Raw genomic sequence first — 27141 nt, forward strand, 5'->3', positions numbered from 1 at the left:
TTTAAACATTGGAACATTTACAAAATATATTTAACAAGAGAATTATAGTATAAAAATCTATTTACATTCTCATGTGGAGGGGTACTGTACTTTTCAAAAATATTGGTGCATAGACGAAAGAGGGATGTCATCCATTTTGCAGACGAACATCGCTCGAGTGGGCTCAAGAACCGCCTGTAAATAGTACAATTACGGGATATAAGACGTTCGGACATTGGACATACCGTTCTGAGAAAACATAATTGATATTTCGATGCATCCAAGAACCTTTGTAGTTTGATTAAATTTAATAAACAACTCAGCCAACTCATATTTTCAAATTTTGTATCACTACGCCTATGGCTAGTCTAGGTCCGTCCAGAGAGGTAGCGAAGCAAGACGAAGAAGGTGAGATAAAACGTCATCAGCAAAGAATATCACGAGATATTGTTCCCAGTAAAATAACACTTGAATGTTACTAAAATACAAAAGAAACGTTTTCGTCTTCTTGGCGCTGTATACGTGTATCTAACTTGTAGTTAACCACCTAGGAGTTAAAGTAGTAGTAGAGTCCTATCATAGGTAGCTTTAAAATAATAATATCTCTGGTTCTGAGTGCTATGTTTAGATGGGAACAGTTGTACTCTCCCCTCTGCTGTCCTGGAGTATTTCGCTGGAGGCTAAGAGTTTGGATAGGAGCTGGAAGATGATTTTGAAACTTTCAAAGAAAGAAAAAAAAAAAAATCGGTTGCGTTTGTGAATACTTCCAATATCTTTCCAATGAAACTGATATGTTCGGCGCTTATAATATGAGTAATGTTGGCTTTAATACTCTAATTTACATGAATAACATACTTAACTGACGTAGTATTAATAATATTAGGTTATAAATAATATATAATTTCCATTTTGATATGCAAATTTTTTGATAGCTAATTTCCCTATCAAAATTTAAATTAAGTACACACAGAGTGTATACACTACCCAGGCCAGTTTGATTACGACTATTACCCACTCTTTTTTACTATCATGGTTACTGATTCTTCTGCTACAATTTCAATTTCCGTATATCCTGTTCTTACTCATGTTTATGACCCTCTCCCAAGCACGTAGCCAGGATTTCGTGAAGGGGGGGGGGTTCGTGACATGAAATACTGTGGTCATCAGAACAGGGGCTTGATTATTCTAAACTATTTTACTGAAACATATATTGGTTCGTTCAGCCAGGATTTCGTAACATGCGGGGGGGGGGGGGGACATGAAATTCTGAAGGCCCAGGAGCTCTCGATCAATCTAAACTACTTTACTATCAACATATGTTGGTTTGTTAGGACAATAAAATGAGGATATGTTGGTAAGTGTTTTAATAACAAACTATGAAAAATCTCGAGTAAAATAATAATAATAAAAACTGCTGAAAAAGATTTTACAATATTTACATCCTTCCTCTGTTCATTCAAATATAACAATTTTCCTTTCATTATGACTCCAACTATTATAAAAAGTACATATTCACTATTATAAAAAGTACATACTCAATAATGTCTTGTAAAATATTTTACAATATCTGCGTTCCTTTTCCTGTTTAATCAAATGTTAACAGAACTTTCTTTCCATATAATTTTTTGTTTTTATTATTCCGTCAACTACTGTCTGTTTCAATCAAAGATTAAAGGATCAGTAGAAAATTGTTTTTGAAATAACATGTTTGATACTGCAAGGATGCGATGACGAAAACTTATGATAAAAAATGTCCACGTTGTTACACAACGGTACTATACTTTCGGAAGCTTGAAATCTTCCTGTGAAATCTCCCTGACTAGTAGCAGAAATTCTGAGAGTTCCGTAACTTTTCTAGAAATTTCAAATTCCCTGACTTTTCCAGGATATCTCGCTCACCTCGCCACCATGTATTTCAAGTAATACAAATCTCCTCATAAGAAAGAGTAACCAAAAGCTTTCTGATTTTAAAAAAAAAAAAAAATTAACGCGATCCTTCTTTTTCTCATTTCATTTTTTCACCCTTCCTTATTTTTTCATTTCTGGTCTCGAAGGGGAGGGGTCCGGACCCACCCCTTGGCTACGTGTCTGCCCCTCCCCTCATTTAGTTCATATATTAGTCACGTTATTGATTCAGACCCATGGAATTAGGCCGTTTACTTCACATTCATCGTATTGCAAATATTACGGACATAAAACAAGTTAGTCGCGGTTTGATAAAAGTTTACTTTCGTACAGGTTCCGCTGGGAACTAGTTCCTTACTAATCTATTATTCTAGGAAAATCATCAGAAAGCCTATGTGCCCAATTATCAAGTTTCTCGTAAAAGTGTTATTCGTAATGTGGATCCACCCCTTACTGACGAAGAACTTTTGTCGTGTATCACGAGCTGTATCAAAATAATGCATGTCCGACATATCTTTCGCATTATTTCTTCACCCACTTCTATTTCTCAACTTTCCACTGTAGCAGGCGAGCCGGTTCATTCATTCGCCCCTTCTTCCTCTTCCTCCCTCCCTTCCCCTGAAAACAATTTCTGGCACTATAGTTCTGACCTTTAATACAAACATTCTGCCTGAATATTGTGCCCTTATCAACAAATAAGCAAAATTTCATTTCCTAAGCACAATCCCCAATTTTCTTTGACATTTCTCTCGCTTTTTCATATCATTTCATTTTCTCTGATTTCCAGATTTGTAAGAACCCTGTTGCTAATCGTCCAATGTATGAGATAAAAATTGTGCTTGCAATCTTTCCAGATTTTTCGGAACACTTATATTAAGAATACTCTCTCTCCAAGGGTCACAGAGTCCTAATTGAAACTCAGCCTACCGTTAAATTAATTCACTGCATGAGACAGGGCTTAGTGATTAAATCAATCACCTCGGATTCAGTTGGTTGATTTGCATCCATTTCAGCACTGCAGCTATATGAGAAGCCATACTGACCTACAACTTAGCCTGGGATCCAAACCACATTAGCTCCCATCGGGATTTGAACTCGACTCTCTTCTACAGAAGGCCTCTGATACAGAGTCACTTCAAGAACGTTTGTGGAGACAACATCTTGTCCGCGGGTTTTCCGAGGAATTTCCCGTTTCCCACGACTATCTTCGCTTCACGACTTTTTCATCACTATTAATCATAGCTCTCCTCCAATCGCCGGACACTAATATGAAGATTCCTGCTTACCGTGTGAGGGACGCTTTATGCGTTTTTCGCATGTGCCGTGGTATCAGTCTCATAAATCAGACACTAAATACATATATAAATACAATATCAAGAAAGAAATTCTGATTAGAAACCTTTATTTCTTTGTATACGGAGTTTATACAATGAACCAACAGGGGATAGAAAAGAAAACTACATAAACATTTCAAGAATTTATTCCAACATACGGGCTTACCACGTTTCAGCTCACCTGATTTTACTAATTAGTTTATTCTTCTGTTAACAAGAAAAAAATTTTCATTTAAAAAAGCGATGAACTGTACATGCACCTATTCACAGCTGACATTCCCATCACGTATAGAGTATAACGTAACGTAACAACGACCGGAACAAGTACATCTGTAGTATAAAATGGCAGTACATCAAACAGCCATACATTAGAACAAATTTCAAAATAACTTAAAGGCCATTATTCTACTCAAGGACGAAGTAATTTTATACTACATCAGATATTTGCTTCAGTTTTGACACATGTACACATACAAATATTTGGGATTTTTTTTTGTTTGTTTGTTTGTTTGTTCAGGTCCTGAATATTAAAGTAATACTTAGAAACCAAACGCGTGATTACTTCATGAAAAATATCTAATACAAGTATGTAATTATAAACTACATACTTCATTTTAACCTTTACCTTATAAATTCATATTTCTGAAAGTAATAAGATCATTTCTACATGCATATAACTATGTATGTAGGTGTACATATGTTCACAAGTATTTTACGTGCCGATTGGGTTTAGTTTCTTTTTTTGCTATCATTCTTAATAGCTCTCTCATTTTTCGCGTTATGTGAAAGTTTCTCACAGCTCATCACACTTGATTCTGATTTCTCTTCAAACACACACTCTCGGATGTCAATTGAGAATGTAAACTACAGGTAATGCATTGTCACTTATATACATGTTTTCACATTAAAAACCTTTTTGCTTAGTTAAATGATTTCTTGTCACTGAAACACCACATAACTACGTAATACATTTCTACAAATAATTACTGCTTACTTCGATGGTGGTTTGAATGCTAATTTTCGACTCTTTAGCACAGCCCACTTGTGTTTCTTGTAATAGTATGAAATTGCTATCAAAAATGAGAATATTATTATGCCCTGGAAGAAAGAAAAAAAAAATATTTAGCAAATGTAATTAACGATCTACAAAATCAAACAGGACATATTATTATCCTATTTATTAACCTCAAAAGTCTCGCAATTTAATCTCTCCTTAATACCCCACAACAGTCAGAAAATTGTATACATATCAGAACATAATACTTGTAAAGTAGATTTTCTAAATTACTTGTGTTCTATTACAGATTTTAAGAAATGACTAAGGCAGGTTCAAATACAGAAAGATACCTTTCAAGATTAGCCAAACTTCAATCAATAATATTCTTCTTACAGAACAATCACCTACATCCAGACCTGTTGCTCATAATGGTTTTTCTCTCAAGATAACACAATCAACACGAAATACTCTTGAAGGAAAGCAAAGTTCTCACGTGACCACTTAAAAATATCAAAACTTATCCACTGATAATAACAACCTCTTGATTTATTTACTTCCAAATTAATGGCTTCATATTTGTATTAACATTAAATCCCATGAATGGAAACTGGTATCAATTTTAACAGTAGTAAAAAAAAAAATTCCTTTCAGTATTTTTTAACAGTTCTTTTGCAAAGTTTCTACCTAGTAAAACACAAGTTGGATAACGACTAGCTACTGTCTGATTTTTCATTATCACAGATCCACGTCATGTACAGACATATATAAGGACAGCATTATTATACAATACTAACGTTACGTATTCAAACAGTGATGAGTAGTGTCCAAAACTTCAACAATATTTCAGATATAAATTTCGATTTCCTCATCGGAAAGTTTTAAGTTAAGTTCTAACAACGTAGGTTATTCACATCTTACACTTCGATGGTATTCACTAATTTTAATCTACCACAGTTCTCCATACGGGGAGTAAATATCTATTTCCTGTATTCCATATATGAAAACAATTTAACGTTCTAGAAACCATAGGAAAAATATCGAAAGAAAAGCAAGAATTCAATAAATTGATAGAAGATATATGGAATAAGGAGTGGATAACATCAAATACTCGAAAGGGATCTAACTTAAGAACATACGTATCTACATTAGGCATCAGAAAATAGAGCATATGGAAAAATAAATGATGGAAATTTTGTCAGGACACGGACTATTTACAACAAAGAAATCATGGAAACACGAATAGAGAGAAAAGCACGATTACAGAGAAACCACATACAGATGAGAGGAGATATCAGAGGAAAAAGACAAAAGATAAAGAAGAGATTAAATAATTAAGTGAAAAGTAGGACAATAGCAAATAACAAGACTAAGGTCTATACAGACTTAAGTACACCATTGTTACTAAACTGTGTTCTTAGGTACGAGGTTTAATCTCAAAATCTTACCTTAGATATTGAGTTTTAAGACAATTGGCTCGTTTTAAAGTGAATGAAATGAAGTGCCTCGACCCTGCTGAGGGGAGTAAATCAATTAAAATGATAAAAAGAAAAGAAAGAAAAAAAAAACAGAGAGAAAGGCAATAGCGCCTGCTCTATAGTAAGTCCTGAAGATACAGGCAACAGCAGGGGGAAGTAGAAGCCTAAGAAATGGCATATAAAAATAATACATACATAACGGAAATTAATATGAAATGAAAACTGAATTTCATTCAGTTTAATGATGCCCAGGTTCAGGAACCTGTCGAAAATTCTTTGGAACACGTGTCGTCTTATCCAACCTTCAGCATCAAATTTATTTACGTTTAAACGCAATGTAATCTTGGAAAGTCAAAGCTGTAGTAACAATTCTGAATCTAGTTTGGGGATTCTTTTTTATGTTCCTTAACGTATAAAAAACATAATGTAAGATTTCGTTGTCCTAAATAGATTAAAATTTCCAACTTAGTACATTAAATTGTTTTTTGTTAAATCACCAAACTGGATACAGAATACTTATGGCAACGTTGACTTTTAAGACTATATCGCATTTAAATACAAATAAGCTTCTGGTACTGGAAGTTCGATAAGACACACGTATTTGAACGAACTGGCGACGGGTTTCTGAAGCTTGGTATCTTTAAACTTGAAATATGAAGATTTAATTTCACATTAATTCATAACGTGCACTTTCACGTCATATGATACAAAGGAAATAGATACTTTACATTGTCATAAATTGTCTTGTTACCAAATAAAGAACTGTGATAGATTAAAATTAATAAATGCTAGAGAAGTGCTGTTGGCTATATAAAATATGAACAACCAACATCGCTAGAATTTAGCTTAAAAGATTCCAATTTAGAGCGTTTGAGATTTACGCTTGAAATGTTATTAAATAAATTATTAACTGTTTTTCAAGCCTTTTCTTCTAGACCAGAAATTTGGATGTGTAGTTTATAACGTCATAATTGTTGGGCACAAAAATTTATAAGCTATACTGAGGGTGCTGAAAACAATTATTAGTTCATGTATCATTTTGTAGATACTATATGGGTCACTTTCTACATTTTTAGTATTTTTTATTGCCTCCAAGTTATTCACTAAAATAGGGAAAAGCCTTTACGTCTCACGATACGCCCTTCAGGCTAGAGACGGATGATTAATGAAAGTAATAATTAGGAGAGGGCGAAATCAGAAGCTGGTAGGAGACGGGTGAACCCAAGAAAACCCACAGACCATACAGTATCTCTACAAACATTTACCTCAACTATATTCACTTTAACTTAAGGTTCTTACTTCTGTATAATTCAAATTAGGATTAGGAATTAAATTTCTGGGCATTACCGGCATATGACGTCTGTCGGCGATAACACTACTCGGGAGAGCGGGAAAGGAGGTGGCCTGATCTTAACGTTAGTACCATCCCGGAATTTGCCTAGTGTGAACGTGAAAAACCCAGGAAAACTTCATTCAGAATGGCTGACTGGAAAAAGCTTTTGAACCTTTTCAACCGAGTGTTCCCACGGGAATCGAACACGGGACTGCTCACACCAAAGGGGAGAGTTACCCACTATGGTACACGGGGCCACTGTAACTTCAATGTAGGAATCCACAATAACTTATTATTTCACAACTATATTCAGCCATTTGTATACATTTTTTTTTTTTTTTTTTTTAATCCAGCAACTATATATTAGTAAAACATTTATTGTTCACTCACAATTTATATAATCACTGATAAAGCCCACCCCTGATGACCGGCTCAAATATTGTGTTTAATTTTAAAAGTGTGGTAAAGTACAGGCCTATTATGTTGATCTGATTTAATTCGAAAGAAAAACACTAAATCAATTTCTGTATATGACCACTGACCGTTTCTCCAGTACAAAAAGCATTAAGGATCTAGTGAAATGTAACTGATTTAAATATTATATATATATATATATATATATATATATATATATATATATATATATATATATATATATATATATATATATATATATATATATATATAAAAGAGAAACTTCTCAGGATTAAAACTGAGTTATTCGTTGACAAAATTTATGAAGTTAATTACATAGTTTTGTATTGATAAACTGAATTATCATTCATGAATACTGGTGATTCAAGTAGTTTCCTAAAATTTAAACAATATGGTTATAAAAGAAAATTAAAGCTGTATATTTCACCTCAAATGTTATAATTAATATACAATACCTTCATCATCATCTTTTTACGTTCGTCGTGCTCCGGTTCAGCACACCACTTCAGAAACGTAACAACATCTTTCGCCAATTGGCTGGCAGTAGCAGGAGTTCCATCTGAATACTCAATTACCTATAAAACACAAAGATATGTAAGTATATGGTCACTAAATAAAATTAAGAATATTTACGTGCACTCTAAAGGTAGATAGTTTCCACCCTTTTGTGTATCATAGACACTATTTACCGTATCAACATTTAATTTACGGGGTATTCTCTAATATCTACATTCTGCATATTATCATCAACAGACTTAGCTAAGGTATATGGCAGTAAATATTACTTATAGTTAAGTACATATTTTTAGTACACTTTATTTATTCTTTAATCAATATTTCAACTTTCAATGGTACTGAAGTCTTCGTCTGGGCTAATTGTTTTGAAAAAACTCGTCATTGCTTTCTAGATCACATAGCTTAATGTTTTCCGTCTACGGTTTATCCTAAATCTACAGGATTTAAAAGATAGTAAGAAACACTATTCTCAGTCTTTAAGAAGGTCTACCATATTAGTAGCAGTGGTTTTAAGTAAAGGACGTGAAGAAATTCTCTGTATTGAATCTTGTGGTGAATTAGAACCCTATAAATATTTTATCATCATCGTTTTGTAAAATACTTTATAATATAATCCTATTATTTGTCCAGAGTTCCTTTATCTTAGTTTTATCTGAATTCCTTAGTTCCAATCAAACACGATTTATAAGTAGATCTTTCAGTGAAGAGATCTTTCGTACGATTTTTATCTTATTTATAGTGTACTTAGTTTGCACTAAGTGTTTAAATAATCATGACACAGCTAATTTATTATCCTTGGAATCTCTTAAATGTTTTTTTTTTTTTTTTTATTCTAGTTATGACACGACTCTTCACGCTAGTTATTAATTTCTACACATTTAGGTAAAAATCGCAATGTAAGAAAAACATTAAGCTATGTGATTCAGAAAACAGTTGGAATTTTCTTCTAAAACAATCAACTAAGATGAAGACTTCAAAAGACTGGAAGTTGAAACACTGGTTAAGGTATAAATAAATAAAATACATTAAAGGTATACACAAGGTGGACTATTTGCCTTGACACGCCATTGTAAATTGTTTTAAAATTTAAAAACTTAAATATTACACCATAACAATATCGCCAGAGGGATATTGTTTGATATATTCTATGATACAACCAGGTTAACAGGTTAGGTTAGCCAACCTAACGAAGTTATATTTTCTCAAATTGAACTAAGGTTTTCGCAATTTCAAATCTACATCTTAAAGGGAAACTTACTATATCAGATTTATTATTCAGTGATGCAAACTACACTGAATCTACAGTATCACAGACAGTCAAATTTTGATGACCTCTATGGCAGTAATAACGCAAGTGAGACGCATACACAACAAGAGCTACAACAAAATCCCGGGAACTTTTTGACTGTCCCTCTGCAATTAACTTGACTTAGTAATATTTGAAAAAATACAACTTTAGGTTGGGTTGGCAACACTGTTAATCTAGCGGTGTGAGGAATTTGTCAATGTCCCCCTGTTGATATTTGCATGGTACGAAGTTTCAGTGTTTTGTGTCTTATTAGTTTAAAGCTTACAAGGGCGTACCAAGATAAATGGTCCATCATATATATATATACACATATGTATCATTTGCCGCAACTTGAGAAGCTTCCATGCTCCACGGTCTTACGTTAATCTCTTCGTTTTCACGTACGATTTTTGTTCTGATATCGTCCATTAATTGTCTTCTTCGCCCTCTTTCCTGCAACCATACCCTCTACCACGTGTCCCTTATGACACAGTTCCTTCTTAGCCAATGACCCAACCAGTTTCTCTTCCTCGTCTTAATATATAAAATTGTTCTTTTTTCCCCGCCATTTCTAACATCCTCTCATTCGTTTTCCGCTCGATACAACCAATTCTCTCCATTCTTCTCTACAGCCCCATTTCGAAAGCTTCCAGTCGTTTTTCATCATTTTTGCATAATGTCCATGTTTTTGCCCCATCCAGTAGAACACTCCATACGAAGCATTTTGAGTTTTTCTCAACTCTTTACTTTTCTTCCTCCTACTTCTTCCGCCATTCCTATCCTTGCTTTTATTTCACCCCGTTCGCACTTCATATCATCAATAATATTACCTAGGTATCGAAAACTATTCACCTATTCTATTTTCTCCCATCCTACTTCTCTATTTGACAATGACCGCTTCGTTCCAATTCACCATAGCTTTTGTCTTTCTAGCATTTATTTTCATCCCATATTCCTCACAGTCCTTCAAGTTTTCTAACATCTTACTGATTTTCTTTTCAGATTCCGCAACAATAAATATGCCATCTGTAAACTGTATACACCTAATCATTCTACCGAAATGCCGTTTATTGCTCATAGTTATTGTGTAACCAAACACTTGAATAATAAAAATGGTTAAAAATAAAACTCGTCAAATTTAAATTTTCATTGCACTTGTACTTTTTTGGCACAAGATATAACTACTGGATAAACATATTTCGGCATATCACCTAAATTATTAGGCATTTTACTCTCTGCAGTAGTGTTTGCCCCATCACAATACACAGATATTAGGGAAAATTCTTTTTGTAGTTTGTGATTATCACTGGTACAACATTTCACTGATATTGGAGTAGAGTTTAGTGCCCTTTTTCAGGATCGAGGGTATGAAACATGAGCCTACAGCTTAACATGGGGTCCGAACCACGTGAGATCCCGTCGGGAATCGAACTCGGGCCTCCTGCGCCGACAACACATATGCTAACAATATATCCATAAGGAGGCACACAATGTTCCTAGTGTACATGAACGAATAAGGCTTTGGAAACATAACAAGCGACCATTTAAATCAATCTATATATTGAGTGAATAATACGTTTTTTTTTTTTTTTTTTTTTGTTTTTTTTTTTTTGTTGGTGAAAATATATATATATAAAAAAATATGAACTGTCACCGAACTTGACTTACTTCATTATATAAAATTTTTCCCATGCTTATGGCTCCACCTGGGAAGTACGGATTGTAGTACTGTCCATCTCGTAATACTACACCAGCAGGTGGCTCATCACAATAACCCGTCAATATAGAAAATATGTAATCCTAGAAAGAAAAATAAACATTTAAAAATCTGAATAGATTCTTACCATCAAATTCTGAAACTTTTATCAAATTTGGATATTTCTTTTCCAAAACGTACGCACATTTCTAACAAGTAGCAATATCAAGTATTGAAGTATCTGTTCAATAAATTCATTTCTAGATACAGGTTTCTTGTAAACTATGTACAGTAGACATACTGCTTACTATACTTCGTTAAGCAATATTATACTTTTCTAATTGGGAAGTTTATGATTGAATTACATGTAACAGTCTTCTTAATTTGGCTTATCATACTTAGCAAACGTCATGTTTAATTGACAAAACTGATTTCTATTCTCAACACAATGACTCGACTACAGTTGCTACTACTACCACTAAAATTGCAAGAAACAAGTTATTATGTAAGTGACACATTTAAATCGTGTGGTAAGAATTATTTTGAAAATGAAGTTTATTTTATTTATTTATTTATTTTTAGTTTAACGTCCCATAGTTATGCCCTTTAGGCTAAAGGAGACGGATGAATAATAAAAGTCAATGATTGTTGAATTAAATTTTAGTGCTCTACTATCGTGAATCAAACCATACTACGTCCATTAAAGGCATAAGCGCTTGCTAGTCCAATGGGGAGGATTAAGAACTATTTTGAAGATGGAATCATTTTAGGTACAGTGAAAGAGTGGACCTCAAAGCCTTGGAAATCCACCTCGGAGCAGGGTATCTACTAAAATTCCAAAATGAAATTTCGTGACTTTTTCGTGACCTTTTCTTTCCATTTAGTAATATTCTCAAGAGCGAATTTGGGTGCGAATTGGACCGAATTTTCATGTATGCGATAGAAGTATGCTTTGATTGCGATTTGGTACTGTCTAAAGCTGAACATGTACATTTTTGGTGGTTTTTGACGTTTTATAGAACAAAGTTTTCCAGTCCATACCTATATTTGTACAGAAAAAAAAGCTAAATTTCTTGACTTTCATGACCGTTTACTGATTTCATGACTTTTTCATGACTCGTGACTGCTAGACACCCTGCGGACGAGACAAGGATTCTATTTTCGTGTGCTTTCAAACCTTTAAACTTAAACCTAGGAACTTTCTTTGTTGCGGAAACCACAAGACTTAAAAGCTTCTGTAGGATTTGGTAGGAACATAAGTCTGTAATATCTCAAACTTCCTAACAGTGTGTGTGGATGCCCTAACAAAGGCGATAGTGTAAAAGTTGCTGAAATTAAAAGCTTCCAAAATCACAACACAACTTTCATGAGTTCGTAGACTGACAAGAGAGTTGCTAATTCGAAAATTCGCATTACCAAATAAGAAATATTAGATCGATAAGCCAAAGAAAAAAAAACTTTCAATTACCTGGGCTAAGAAGTAACAGCAAATGGTCTAAAAGAGAAATTAATGGGAGAGAACATCTGCTATAGGAAAGGAATATAGCGATGAAAAACTAAAATGTTTTTATTTTTATAAAAAACTTTATGCTCATTGTCTCCGCTGCGGAAACAGAATGACCAAAAGAAAAGAAAACAGTATCCAAGTAACGAAGATGAAAAGAAAAATAGGTTAAGTATAGGTTATGCTTGTATGAATACATGAAAAGAAAGAAAATGGTAATATACGAAGTTTTTACATAAAAAAGAACAGGAAAAACAGTCATGATGAAGGCCTAGGAATGGATTGCAACCGGTAGGACGACGAAACCAGGTAATAATAATAATAATAATAATAAATACAAAAACGTGCCAATAACGTTAATTCTTAATAGAATACATTCATGCTAATAGGTGTTGCCATCTGTCTATTTGATACCAATAGATGCCACTAGCGTGCGGGCAATTTGTAGATTTAAAACTATTATAATGACTGGATTTCAACTTAAAAATTGTATTGTTTCAATTATTTCAAAATAGGACAATATCTGTACATATATTTAGATTTTCGTATACAGTAATATATAGTGACTATTTAATTGCAACCTAAACTGTATTCCTTGAAAATGAATAATGATAATACTGAACATAAATGTACTTCGCTGATTATTATTAGGCCAAATAAAGAATTAAAGCTTCCAATTAAACAAAATTTTAACCTGTAGTGTACAAAGGTCCGAAGATCTGGCGTAACCACTAATTATTATTATTATTATTATTATTATTATTATTATAACGATTATGTTAAAAATCAATAAGTCAGATGTCACTAGCATGGGAAATACATGTGAGATACAAAGCCTCAAGAGGAAAAAAGGTCTTGAAAAAAGTCAAAAAAAGATGAAAGTGCAATATAAAGGAACTGAGAAAGAAAATAATAAAAGTCCTGACTGAATAAATTGCCAATGACTGATAACATTCCACGGGTGGGATTTTCGTCTGTACTATTTAACCTTATGTTCCTTAAGCACAGAGCTAGCACGTAATAATATACATTCACAACACTCTAAACATACACATATTATATATATATATATATATATATATATATATATATATATATATATATATATATATACATACGTACTATTTTGACAATGATGAAAAAAAAAGTAATTTCAACTTACCTCGGCACCATGCCGAGCAAGTGTTATGTACGTCAAATCTGGTGGATAAGCACCGTTATTGGCAGCTCTGGCAGCTTCCTCATTCGGATACGGTTTTGGAAAGGTATCCGACAATTTTCCAGGTCTCATGAACATATTTCCTTGCTCATCAGGGCCATCTTCTATCTGGAGAGAAGAAAAAAGTTACCCGGAACACATTATTCAAGTTAAATAATATATTCATAGAACAATTATACTACTTTTTTTTTTTCTATTGCTATGAGTTATGAATGTGAAACTTTGAAGTACAGACTTAAATACTTGTATAAATGTTAGGTTAAAATGTTATGTTAATGACTGTCCTCTGCAAGTAATTTAAACCAACATACATTATAAAAAGAAATAAATAATAGCATGCACAGATTTTACTGTCCCATTTATATTGTATATAAATAACCATCCATAAAGTCCTATATGAAATGAACTCTAATTTGACAACTATTTATTTTATTAACACGAAATTTTGTGTGTACTTTAGAAGCTTTAGCTGTTTGTTACGGTCCATCGCCGAACAAGGTATCAAGCCATCCCTGCTGGTCTAGTAACTAGCGTGCGCCTTCTGTGCACAGAGTCCTTGGTTAGCCGGTGGGTTTTGAACGCATTACGGTGATTGGAATTCTGCCTTAAACTGTAGGTTCATGGAGGCTCGGTACTGAAAAGGGACATTAACACCAAACAAGGAACTAAGTTTGGTCAACTTGTAGTTCAAGTTATGGGTCCTCTTGGGCCAATTCATCTCCCCCGAAACTCTCGAATCTCAAGGGCAAAATGTGTTGCTCGATCTTCTTGCATATGAACTTCATTAATGAAGCCTAACTTCTCGAGTTCTGTATCATATGTGTCTGTAAGCTACTGCAACTTAATGTGTTCTTCTCTAAGAAAAATGAATCAAAAATGTGATGCAATGAAACAATCACGCATTGACTTTGGGACTGCCCAGCGTACGCACCTCGAACTCACGTGGATTTTCAACCACTAATTTCGGCAGTTATATCTGATCACTTTTATCAAAACACAAAATGAAGCCTTCACCTGAGAACAGAATTCAAGACAGAAGGTCACAATCACCTTGAAAAGAGTAAGCATTGATTTACAAAATCTCCTTCTCATCACAGTCTTCTTTTGTACAAATTTAACCTGAAGAGCCGCGTCTTCATCTTTTTGCGCCTTGTGTAACATTGATCTTGACATTTCCAGTTCCAAGAATCTTCGTTTAAGTTTCATTTGGCTCCATTTCACGTTTTCCTGCACTTCTGAATCACACCAATCGTTCCTGGCCTTTCAGTACGTGGTTAATTTAAAACACTTCCCGCAGCCTTCAACTTTTTTTCCATCTCTTGATACTTACCTCTGCTGAGCGTGGTTTCCCATAACTTCCTCCGGACTGAAATGCAAGATATTAATTCCGAAAACCGCAGCACATCTTTCTCCTCTTCTTCTTTGGTTTGGTCAGTATATCGTGTAATTTTCACTTCTTAACCCTTATCTTTGTAAGGTTTTCCTCTACTGCTTGGTGTCATCTTCTTCGATCTTCCTCATTATCTTGTGTTGGTATTGCTTTATTAGTTTGGTCAATTTTCTCCATATGCCCTTAACCATCTTATTCGCTGAGACTTGACAAACGTGACAATACCTCACTACCAATTAGTTCTTCTAAATTGTAACGTATTCTACAGGGAGCATCATTATTTCTAACTGGGCCGTATATTTTTCGATTTTTTTTCTTCTCTCAAATGCGAGAAGGTTTTCGTGGTCGTCCTCAGATGGTCTCCGTGTTTCTTCGCCATATGGCACAAGTAAACCAAGCACATACTATACCTTCTTCTGCATGGACGTCATTATGAGTCACGTAATTGCCAATGCAAGTGTCATTGCGTAATTGCCAATGCAAGTGTCATTGCGTAGTGTCCTCAGTCAAAACTTTAAAAGTTACTCCTCCTCACCCAAAATTTTAATATTCATAAACATAAGAGTTAAAACGTTAACAAGTTGTAGTTCCCTGCAGAACCCTATGTACTCTCTGCATTTCTTTAAGATTTCCTACACTAGATCTTAGCAGCATCCTTTAACTAATTACTTTTCTATATCGTTGCTTGAGAACCGGAGGAACGTAACTCCATTTTCATAGGTTTACAGGCGAGAGGACAAAAATATTTTCTTAGAAAGATGTGTTTTTAATAAGATGGTAATTGAGCAACATTATTACAACAGATGATCGACAAGGAGAACAGATAGCGTTACGTTCCATTTACACCAAGTGGGACCTTCAAAATTATGTCCAAACATGAATAAAACAAAAACCACATTTTTCGAGTTACGTTCCTCTGGGTTCTCATGCGACGATATGAACAAAGGTCATTCCGACCAACTCCGGAAACAAAACCGGTTTCACATAAATATTTTAAGAAGTCAACAATTATTAACCATTACTAAATCAACAATTATTAAATTACCTTAAGTGTTAGTTCCACGACGCGGCACGCAGCGGTTGAAGAACATCAATGTAAGATTATTCTTATTACTTACTTGGACTTCCTCGGCTTCGGCTTTCGCTTCTGCTTCTGTATGACTCACGCCCACCAGGTTTCTATAGCACACAAACCTCAGACTGTGGCAAGCTGAACACACTTGTTTGTAAACTTCATAGCCTCGTCGAATACTAAGAAAGAAGAAGTATAATGTATAACGTAAGAATGCGTTTGTCATTCAGGTAAGATAACACTAAAATAGCACAAAACTAAGTTTAGAAATAACTATAAATCCCTTTCTTTTCTAGACGATCGAATTTTGAAAGTACTATTTTATATCTTGATATCATTGTGTAAGAAAATAATAATAATACGCATTTATAAAGGAAGTATACGTTTATGATCATGATAAATGCAAGTAAACAACGAAAGAACTACACAGAAAAAAAAATTGAAATAACACAAAATGACTACCACTTCAGCGTGTTATTTGTGTGCTAATATCACCTTCCGAGCATATCAGAAATAACTCGTTACTGGCTGCGAGTATTTGCATTATGTTTTTATTGTTTGATATGAGCAAAGCTTTACGCATTATATATTTGACATTTATACCAAGTAACAAATAACGTTCTATGTTGTCTGTAAATGGTCACAATAATAGTTTTGTAAACCTGTAAATTGTCTGATAACAGTTACATGAATAACAGTGCTCCCATCTGTTTTTCTTATCTCTTACTCTTGTCTTAGCACGTAAGAACAGAAGATGGCAGAACTGCTACTCTCCAACTGTTGTCAGACAATTCATAAATTTACAAAATTATTATTATGGTCGATTACAGACAACATAGAATGTTATTCGTCACTTGATATAAATACCAAATATACTGCGTAAAGCTTTGCTTATACAAAACAATAAAAACTAATCCAAACTCTCACAGCCAGTAACTATTTATTTCTGATATGCTCGGAAGGTGATAGCCTTGGTGTTGAATTGAAGGGGTAATTTGGATAAGGATGTATCGACCTATTTCCGGTAAAATGAGATATACATACTTTCTGCAAGTTTGAGCATGTCCGTGTGTGTCTAGGTGGTGTCAAGGTAATATCTCTGCTTCATTTCGAACGCCTGTCTCCAAAAATAGTGTGTGAATACGTTGGTTAATTGGATAAGAGCGTTTGTTTTTCTACTCCTGAAAAATTGAAGAATTGCTAGTTACGCCCTTATTCAAATTTACCCCTCAATTGACACACAAATAACATGTTAAAGTGGTAGTAATTTTGTGTTGTTTTAACTTTTTTTTTCTGTGCAGTGAAATAAAGATAGCCGGGATAAGCGGTAAGAGTCCGAGGAAACCCACACAATATTGTTCATCACAACAGCCAACACGGCCTCGGCTCAAACTATAACCCTAAATCCCAGAGGTTGAGCTCTTTTAGTTTCAGTCTATTTTAATGTATTTTTAAGAGATTTCCTATATTTTAGCAATTTAATCTAAACCGATTGTTATTGTTTTTCAAAGTTTAGCGGCCCTTTTCTGCGCTGAGGCGATAACAGGGTGTCTACTGGAATACCAGAAAGTAAATTCATGACTTTTTCATGACTTTTCATGACCTTTTTGTTCAAATTTTCATGACTATGAAATGCATAATATTAATTCTTAATCAATCTTATGCCATTTGAATTTCTTAAATATTTACTCTTATCATTGTAATAGTAAAATATGGAATAAAAAAAAAAGAAAAAACAGGCAGTGTTTTTGACATTGTTTATTTTGAACTTATCACATAATTAAAGATCATAGTGAGTTTAGTAAAAAACATTTCATAAAGCTTTATATGTAAAAAATTATATTAGTTTACATAGTCTGGATACTTTCATATACTTTTAAGCTCTTTCCGAAGTTTTCATAATTTCAGGGGTCGCTGAGATAAATAGTGACATTTTAATCCAATTCAACTTCAAGGTCATACTCCACTCTCTAGGAGTGAGGTTGGGAGGGGGGCGAGATTTTAAAAGTAATCAAAAACGACCCATATTAGTATTAAATTCATAATTTTCGAGGTCTCTGAGTTTAACGATATCAGTTTTCATGATGTTCAAATTCATCGTCACCCCTTGGGGTGGGGGTAGGAGAGAATGCCTTTTTCAGATAAGATAGCTAATTAGTAACTACTGTAATTAGAGCGAATTAAGAACATTAACATATTTTCGCGTGCTTGCACGGAACTATGCGGGTTGCTAGTCTTAAATATCACTTATTGTGAATCTTAAAGAAAGAATCTTAAATTCTGCCGCCTTGTGCTCGAGCACAGAATAGCACTTACCTAAATACGGGCCTGCTCTTACCAGTGAATCACTCTATACTGTATTTGAAATTTTAATTATCCATCTAGCAGAAATTTGTCTGAAATTAAGCACTCAGAGAACTGCCCAAAGACAAAACAAATTATAAAAGAAATTCGTTTTAAAAAAATAGATCATCAAATTTCAAATTTGCAAACTCAAACGAATAATATTATTTGCATAAGTCTAAAGGCCCAAAAATACACAATTTACATTTCTTAGAAGTAAAGAAATAGCAGATCAGAAAGTTGGACAGTAAAAAGTTGTTACTATATTACAGAGACTAGAAGATGAAATGGGGAGCAGCTAAGAAGACAGTAAAGTACCAGTTAGCCAGCACTAACTGGTGGGGAAAATTCTCACAATTACTGACCTGATACAACTGTTTCAGTACATGCAGTATGAGGTATAAAAGTATGAAGTATAAAAATATACTCTGAGATTTCAGATTTTCATGACCAGTTGGATAAATAAAGGACTTTTTTATGGCTTTCATGACCCCTAAGCAAAATATATGACTTTTTCATGACTTTCATGACCAGTAGACACCCTGTATAAGAGACGTGAACCTACAGTTTAAGGTTGAATTTGAATCACCCTAATGCGTTCAAATTTCAATAATCTCCACCGGAAATCGAACCCAGGAACCAAAAGCGTGCGCGCTAGTCACTATACCACCGGGCCAAGACTCTATAAGCCGATTAGTTGGTTATTTGGCGTTTAGCGTCCCGTTCAGTACCGTGGCTATGTGAGACGTAAACCTACAAGGTAAGATCCGATCCATATAAGTTTTCGCTGGGATTGAACCCCGGTCTCCTGCCCTGAACTAGTACAAAGTTTTGCTTTATATAAGTATAAACTTTAGTATTAGAACTTTAATTCAGGACAGATGACAAAGAAGATCCCTATATCACAGACAAACTCTTCGAATGCTTTAGATATGAGCAAATCGGTCATCCGTAGATTATTTGATTTATTAATGTCTCTTTGGTGCCAATGTTTCTAATAAGGGAGTTAGCGCAAGTTGTAATCACAATTACAACGATGTTTTGGTTTGCATGTAAGAGGGTTACATGTACATTACAAATATGCGCACAATATTTGCCATGGACAATTATACTACACTTTACAATCATGCGCATGTTCAGTCACCGAGTCACCCAGAATCCTGGAATGCAATTGTCTAACTTGCTTTTTCAAAAGATATATCAGCCCTCTTCGGTGGGTTTGGCAGATAAGCAGACGACTGGTTTTCATCACTTCGTAACAACTCTTTGTCACTATCAGGTTCTGGATCATCTATACGTTCTTCATACTCAGACAAGTCTTCTTCTGCATATTCATATTCTTTAATATAGTCTATTGTATTTTCCTTATGTATATTACCATTAGTTGCCACCGTTTTATCTATCACATTGATTCTGAATGCAGCTGCATTTCTCGCCTTTACTGTAATTTCTGTGTATCTTCTCTTGTGTTTGTAATGGCTAACAATAATACTCACTATATTTGTAAGATTCATCATCACACGATTGCGTCAACAGTAAGAGTAACGTGACGCACTACGAAACCGTTAACACCACACACGGACGGATTAACAGCCGACGTTGATGTAACACAGAGGGGGGGTCACTCTTATACTGGGTTCCTTGCTCTTATGCGTTCATTTGTCTGGTTCTCCTAGATGTCGCCTCGGACGTTTTGTCAGGTGACCTTCGGTACAGCGCGGCGAATGTCTACCATAGCATACACTGCACATACCTATATTAGCTAGAGAAACACTGCTTACGATGAATACACTTACTAACGTCACGATATTCTGTTCGGTATGGTCCACTGTGAGCGTAATATTGCATTTTCGTAGCTTACAGTGTAACTGACGATGGCACTTAATTTATACATGTTTGGAATCAAAACCCCAAACATATTCATACAAACCAAATCTCCACTGCAATTGCGATCGCAACTTGCGCTAACTCCCCTGTAAGAAAAAAATCAAGATCTTACTGGAACTATGTGTTAATTCACATTTTGTGTAATTGACAAAATCTATTTTATAGCTAGTTATGGGGAAAATACATTTATTTGCACAGTTACCACGCGTTTCCTATGGGGAAGGAACTTAAATTTTTTGACAAAATTACAGATCTCACCAGTTCTTCATATTACCAAGATGAAACTCTGTATATAAACCTCTCATTAAAAGTAAGTCATCTCGTGTCCTACCGTTTTTGATAATTCCAATTCCATAGAGGACATTTTTAAATTTTTTTCACCCTACACAACAATGAAATGGACTTCGTCTATTACATCACGTATAAAATGAACGTTTGAATGAAGTTAGCGTGTGGCTCAGGCCGAGGTTCTATACATCACTTTGATTAAAATGTGTGATATAGGGGAAGTTTACACTTTGTTTATAAATAAATAAATAAATAAAGTCTCATGTGGGGAGTTGAAACTCTGTATATAAATCTTTCATTGAAAGTAGGTAGACACATGTCCCGCGTTTTCGCAAATTCTGCTTCTAGAAGGGGAAGGAGGCAATTTCTAAGACATTTTCAACGTTGCCTGTTACGGTATCACGGAATAACTGCTTCTGACCGTTTGAAATGAATCTCTGAACACAGTCAGCACTTGGTTTTGGCTGAAAAAAACAAACCCTACAGGAAAGAGTTCAAACAAGTCTTATCCTCTCCATGCGACGAACGTGAATTTCAGCTACAGCATATATAATCTTGGTCTTATGGACACCCTAGACTGGATCAATTCCTACTTCCTACAATACCTAACCAGTAAATCCTTAATAATTTAACCTTTTCCTCTTCTGGCCACACCGTTACCTTCCTAGATGTGACAGACTCAAGAAGGGACGCCTGAAGACTGATGTAGATGTAAAGCTCACCAACTGAATGAGATATATTCACTTCAAAAGCTCCCTACCTTACGCTTTCGATAGTCGTAGCCTTGAAAATTCTTATAATCATTCTAATATTTATATATTTTTATTAATACAATAATTATTTGTAAAATTTGAACAAATCAACAAAGCCTCATTCGAATAAAAAATTCGAAGCCTCAATTTTCACCCTCTAGCAAATAGTCTTATACGGGGGAGTCGAGTAGAAAAATCTCCCTTTTAAATCTTATTTAAATCGTAAGCTTAATATCTAGGCTCGGTGAAGTTGAACGCTATGACCTCTAGATCTCTGCACGGATGAAATTTTTAAAAAATAAATAAATAAATAAAAATTCGGATGATGGAGTCAAAATGTTTAAAACCATTGACATTTCAACTTTATTTTTTCTTCACGATTATTGTACACTCATGTCCAAAATGATTGTCGCACGTCTATAACTATCTTCTTGTAAGAATATAAGTTGATAATGATTTTGCAGGGTACTTTTAATACTGATACTATGTGTATAACCGGGAAATGTATATTTGTGGTAAATTTCATAGGAAAAGAATTATAAATACGAAAATTAAAGTAAGTAAAACAACATGTTGCTAAATGGACAAGAAAGTTTTATTTTCGTCTTATTGTTCTTATTCACTGCTCTTTTGACATGAAATTTGCACATATATGTATTTGCCGATTATATACATACTAACATTATAAGAAATACCGGGCGAATTCGTTATCAAATTATATTCCTAGAGCAACATATTTATAGACATGCGACAATAATTTTGGACATGAGTGTACTTTCATTAGTTCTATCATTTCCTTTTATTTATTTATTCAAAATTCTAAGAAAGATATTATTCTAATAATTTTCGTAAAGCCTTGTAAGAATTGGCTGAAGGTAGTAATTAGTACCCAAGAGTAGTAAGTGATAACAGTTATATCAAGAATTAAAAATAAAGGAAAAAGAAAAAAAGAAAATGTCATCGCTGCCTACATTTATGAAACAAGAATACACAAGTCACGTACACGTAGCTATCTCTGATGTACAGAATGATGAACTTACCTTGCATGATCCAAAGCCGAAAAGAAGCCTTGATGATCCCAAGGATACTTAGGAGGATGAAGCTCCAAATCGGACGCTTTTACCGACTGATTTAAAGCTATTGCGATACCCGCAACACCACCAGAAAGAACACCAATTGTCGCCAAGAACTGGAAAAAATAAAGAGTTTTAAAAATAATTTTTGTAGTTACAGCTGCACACTCGCCAGCAAGATAATATAACCCACCTTTACACATGTGTTTTTGGTAAATTCAAAGTGAATATAGGGAACACGATGTCTCAGTAGTAGAACGCTCATATCTGGTGCAAGCGATTCCTGGTTCAATCCTAGGACATGACAGTGAGGTGGACATCAATACCCGTTGATTTTCTCAGGATTTTCCCACATTCTCATTTCACCATTTTTTCATATTAATTCGCCTCCATTAACCATCAGTCTCCTTTAGACTAAATGATATAACCATGAGATGTTAAACTGAACGTAGTTTTAAGCCACTGAATTGTGTTGCTTCTCTCCCCAATCCAGTAACAGTTTTCTTTCCCTAACAGAGAGATATTTGTACATTTGTATAATAACGAGCCATCGGATTTTTATACACTTAAAATTCATGAAATATGAACGCAAATATGCAGTTAAATATGTTAAATATGCATTTAATATCCACTAGCAAAGCAACAAAAGAGCATTTTTAAACATGCAGCAAAGTTGGGACAAAGTTTTGTAGGTGAAATACATGTGCTTGACCTTTCAGGGAGTGACAGTTACAGTTTATATACTCCTATTTTTTTAAAATTTAAATACACAAAAATTATGAGATCCATAATATATATATAGTTTTCGTTTTTAAGGATTTATACATTCCCTAACTAGCCTTACAGTATATCACAAGATGTTTCTCTTAATTTTTTGGCGTCAGTTTGTCACATTTGTAGCCTGTAAAGGACCCATTAACATCAATTGATATTACTGGACAATTATTTTTAGACAGGAGTAGGTTTAGTATCTATAGTTTCTGGCAAGTTGAAATCTCCCATCCCTTCAATTGTTTTGTAGTCGGAATTTCTGGCAGTAACATCTATCAATTTCTTTTCCACAGAGCGCCCAAAGTTACCAGGAACTGACAAACTCGTGCTGAATATCATTAACTAGAGCTGAGCATTCACTGAGGAGCATTCCTCGCGTTTCTTGTTTCTGAATTGTTGTTGACACGATATCACAATGTCTTTATCATTATCAGATTTCTCTTAACGTCTTGACAGTTTTAAACGTCTTTGCTCTGATGATCGGTCGCTAACAATACTGGTCCTTCATAAAGTAGGCATTCTCGCATTCTCTCATGCAAGAAGTCGTTCTGTTACATAGGCATACAAATGCATTGAAAATAAAAATTAAAACTGGATATATTCCATGCTGTAAGCACACGTCTGAAATTAGAACTTCTAGTATATGCCGAATATGCTCTTAAGCACTAATATATGATCTAACCTTTTGAAATATGCAATTATATGCGCTATAATACTTCAAATTAGAGTTGGATTATTGTTAGAAAGTCCTACCAAGTTTTACAAAGATGCATATAAGGAAACAAAATAAGCATTTGCATAAAAATCCGGTAACTAATAATAACATAATATTCAAAGCAGCTAACTAAAATAAAAGATTTGTCTTGAGTTCAATAATTAAATTCTTATATCCCCCAATCTCCGCTCTATGAAAAAAGGTCTCTACAAGCATTTAGGAAATATGACGAAAGATTAGAAATTCATCCTTTCCTTTCTTCTCTCTTGTGTGGGTGCTGTACGCTCTGTATAGTTGGACAACAAAACTTCTAGGAGTGCTCAAGGACTAAAGCACTCGCGAAATCTACGCCCCTGAATGATGTGTTTTGCTTGTATTTAAGAACTATTTCGTACATCTCTCCTAATATTACTTTAACTCCAGTTCATTAATAACTTTACTTGGCATGTTGGATGATTAAAGTATTCCTCTTTTATTTAATGATTTCTTTTCATTTGGTTATTTAATTTCTAGTTTCGAGCATTATCTCAATTTGGATGAATAAAGCACGTGCTATTTATTCTGTTCGAAGTCGAGAAATTATGGTATGATCTTCTGACATGTGCACTTATATAGTTTTACCTCAGTAGTTTCCAAGTAAATGAAATCTTTCAGTTGTACGTCCCATGGTTATGCCGGCTACGCTAAAGGAGACGGTGATGATGAGAAATGAATGAAAATGGTAGAATGAATAAAGTGAGAGGACTGGGAGAACCCCGAGAAAACCCACGAACATGGTGTTTGTCCAAATAGTTTCCGAGGGACTTATTGACTTATCAGTGACATTTCATCAGGGGGTTTAAGCTCAAGTTACAAAAATCTTTTCAGTATTTTGTATTTATATTTTAATATACTAAATATATATTTTTTAAATCATAATATCTTATTAAAGACGGGCTACAACCTGGAAATCTCCATTTGTTTACGTTACTGATTGTTATATTGAGTTTTCATATGTAAATATTTGTGTTCTGCCTACAAGTTAGTTCTAACCGTGCTTAACGTGTGCAAAATGAATTTATAAACACAATTAGGCTCTGTTCCAGAAAATTTTATCCGGGTTGGAAAATGAAAAGGAGAGATGGCTGCAATGGAATATTATTTGATAAAGGGCGTGCAACATCGACCCATTGGCATTGTCTATGAATGCAGAAAACATTAACATTTTCTTTATTATTTGACACAGTGCATTGTCAACCCTAAGTGTCGAAAACGGGTTGTTCCCAAGAGTCAGTAGAAGCGGGAAGTTAACAAAAAGAGTTCGTAGTAAGAGGAGTTAGCAAAAGTTCGTCGTAAAGAGAGCCAGTGCAAGACATCGTAAGAAGTGATAGTGTGAAGAACGTTGTGTTGCCATCGTCGTAAAGAGAGCCAGTGCAAGACATCGTAGGAAGTGATAGTGTGAAGAACGTTGTGTTGCCACATTAATATATAGGATGTAAAGCAAAAGGACAAACAAATACCTTCTGGATATGTAGTGTCCTTTAGGAGTCAAGATACTTCATTGATCAGTATTTCCCCTTTCCCCTTGTCATTATTACATAGTGAAAGTCTCGACTCAGTGCGGAGAGTCAATTTATAGTGCAAGTGATATTTAAACAAGGGCTATGTTTCTAGTGTTCGTATATAGTGTGCGCATATCTACATTTACCATGCAGTGTTAAGAGTTTTATTCTCCATTTCGCTTATTCGATTGCCGCGGTGCAATTTCTTGTTTGAGCTTTTAGCTCCGTCAAGTGAAAATTGTGTGTGTTGTTAATGTATATATATATATATTTTATTCCGTTCCGTACCCACTCAATAAATAGGAATTTACCTAAGTAAATATCATCGTCTTCATTCATGTGTGTGCGGATTCCTGCGAGCAGACAACTTGCCAGTTGCGTATATGTATGCGTGTGCATACGCAAAAGTAAATATAATACAACCTGAGTCTCAAAAGCACCAACGTGGCTCATGTCAAATCACTGGTCATATTTCAATATTATAATCTGCGCCCAGAGTATGAGCCTGGACCAGAATTGTTATCAGCTGTTTTCTTAGCGAGTTCTTCGGGAGCCAGCACCCACGGGAAACGGTAGGTAGCATGATCAAAATAATAAAGAGCAGTTAGGAAAAACTTTTATTCTTCATTTAATGAGTGTGAACCACATCATCAAATTGTTGCACTTTTATTGTTTCCAGTGTGTAAGAAGTCTGCAAAAAGGAACTTTTGTTACATGCATATATGATAACCAGTGGTGGGTAGCAGAAATATTATGAATAAATCATGAATTACTTAAGGTGCTGTTTATGCTTCCACATGGACCTTCAGCAGCGTACAGGTTTCCAAAAGAGCATAAGAGAGGTGAAAATAAGTGTTTTGTTACTATCGACAATGTGCTACGAGTTGTGAGTGCACCAACACCTATCGGAGCATCTGCACGGTTACATGCTGTTAGCGAAGAAGACACCAAGCAAGCAAATGATTGGTTCATGTGAAAATAATAATAATTTTGTTTCCGAAGATCATTATAAGTAAGTGAACTTAAAATTTGTGTTTTTCGTATAGTAATTTCCTTCTCAGATTACTTCGGTTTAAGAAAAAGGAGGAATAGGGGAAGGCTCATTTTACTATTTCTGAGAGCATTTTTTATTAATATAATAAAAAAGGTCAGGAAACAAGTTTTGTTCGTTACTTAATGAATGTGAACCACAAACATCATCAAATTGTTGCACTTTTATTGTTTCCAGTGTTGCTAACTGTGACATCAAAGTTAAGGAAACTTCGCTAACTTCAAAAGGCTGTAGTTAATTCATGAAGCATTGGTAGAGAATGCTATTTGGTGTGTTTATCATTCATGTAACGTTGAACTATCTGACAAAATTTCAGAATTTTAAAAGATGGTGTTTTCGAGAAAATGGCGCCCAAAAATGGCGATTTTTGAAAATTTTACAATTTCTCGAATTTTTTGCGATGAAACGGTTGCACACAGAAGCGATACTTTTTTTTTTTTTTTTTCGGATAGCAGGTAACTAGGTCTTACCAACCGTGAAAACTGAATTTTAAAATTCGAACCGGAAGTGCTCAAAAAAAAAAAAAAAAATCGCAAACTTCGACTTTTCAGATAAACTGACGCTCATTTGTTAATTT

The 27141-nt window shown here is 34.4% G+C and overlaps 1 protein-coding gene across 1 annotated transcript in view; it reads right to left on the reverse strand.

The window, feature by feature from the left end:
• Nucleotides 1-3348: 3348 nt before the first annotated feature.
• The window catches only part of Cyt-c1 (Cytochrome c1), a 43877-nt gene continuing 20084 nt past the window's right edge, over nt 3349-27141 (reverse strand). The window contains exons 3-8 of the mRNA XM_081745874.1: nt 22454-22602; nt 16190-16322; nt 13625-13789; nt 10931-11062; nt 7914-8033; nt 3349-4316 (exon numbers count right to left, since the gene is read on the reverse strand). Coding sequence (XP_081602000.1) covers nt 4209-4316; nt 7914-8033; nt 10931-11062; nt 13625-13789; nt 16190-16322; nt 22454-22602 — 807 coding nt within the window. The 3' untranslated portion in view covers nt 3349-4208. The remainder of the gene's footprint in view (nt 4317-7913; nt 8034-10930; nt 11063-13624; nt 13790-16189; nt 16323-22453; nt 22603-27141) is intronic.

The sequence above is a fragment of the Thermobia domestica genome, chromosome 18 (genome assembly GCF_964235325.1).
Source record: "Thermobia domestica chromosome 18, izTheDome1.hap1.1, whole genome shotgun sequence".
NCBI classification, from domain to species: domain Eukaryota; kingdom Metazoa; phylum Arthropoda; class Insecta; order Zygentoma; family Lepismatidae; genus Thermobia; species Thermobia domestica.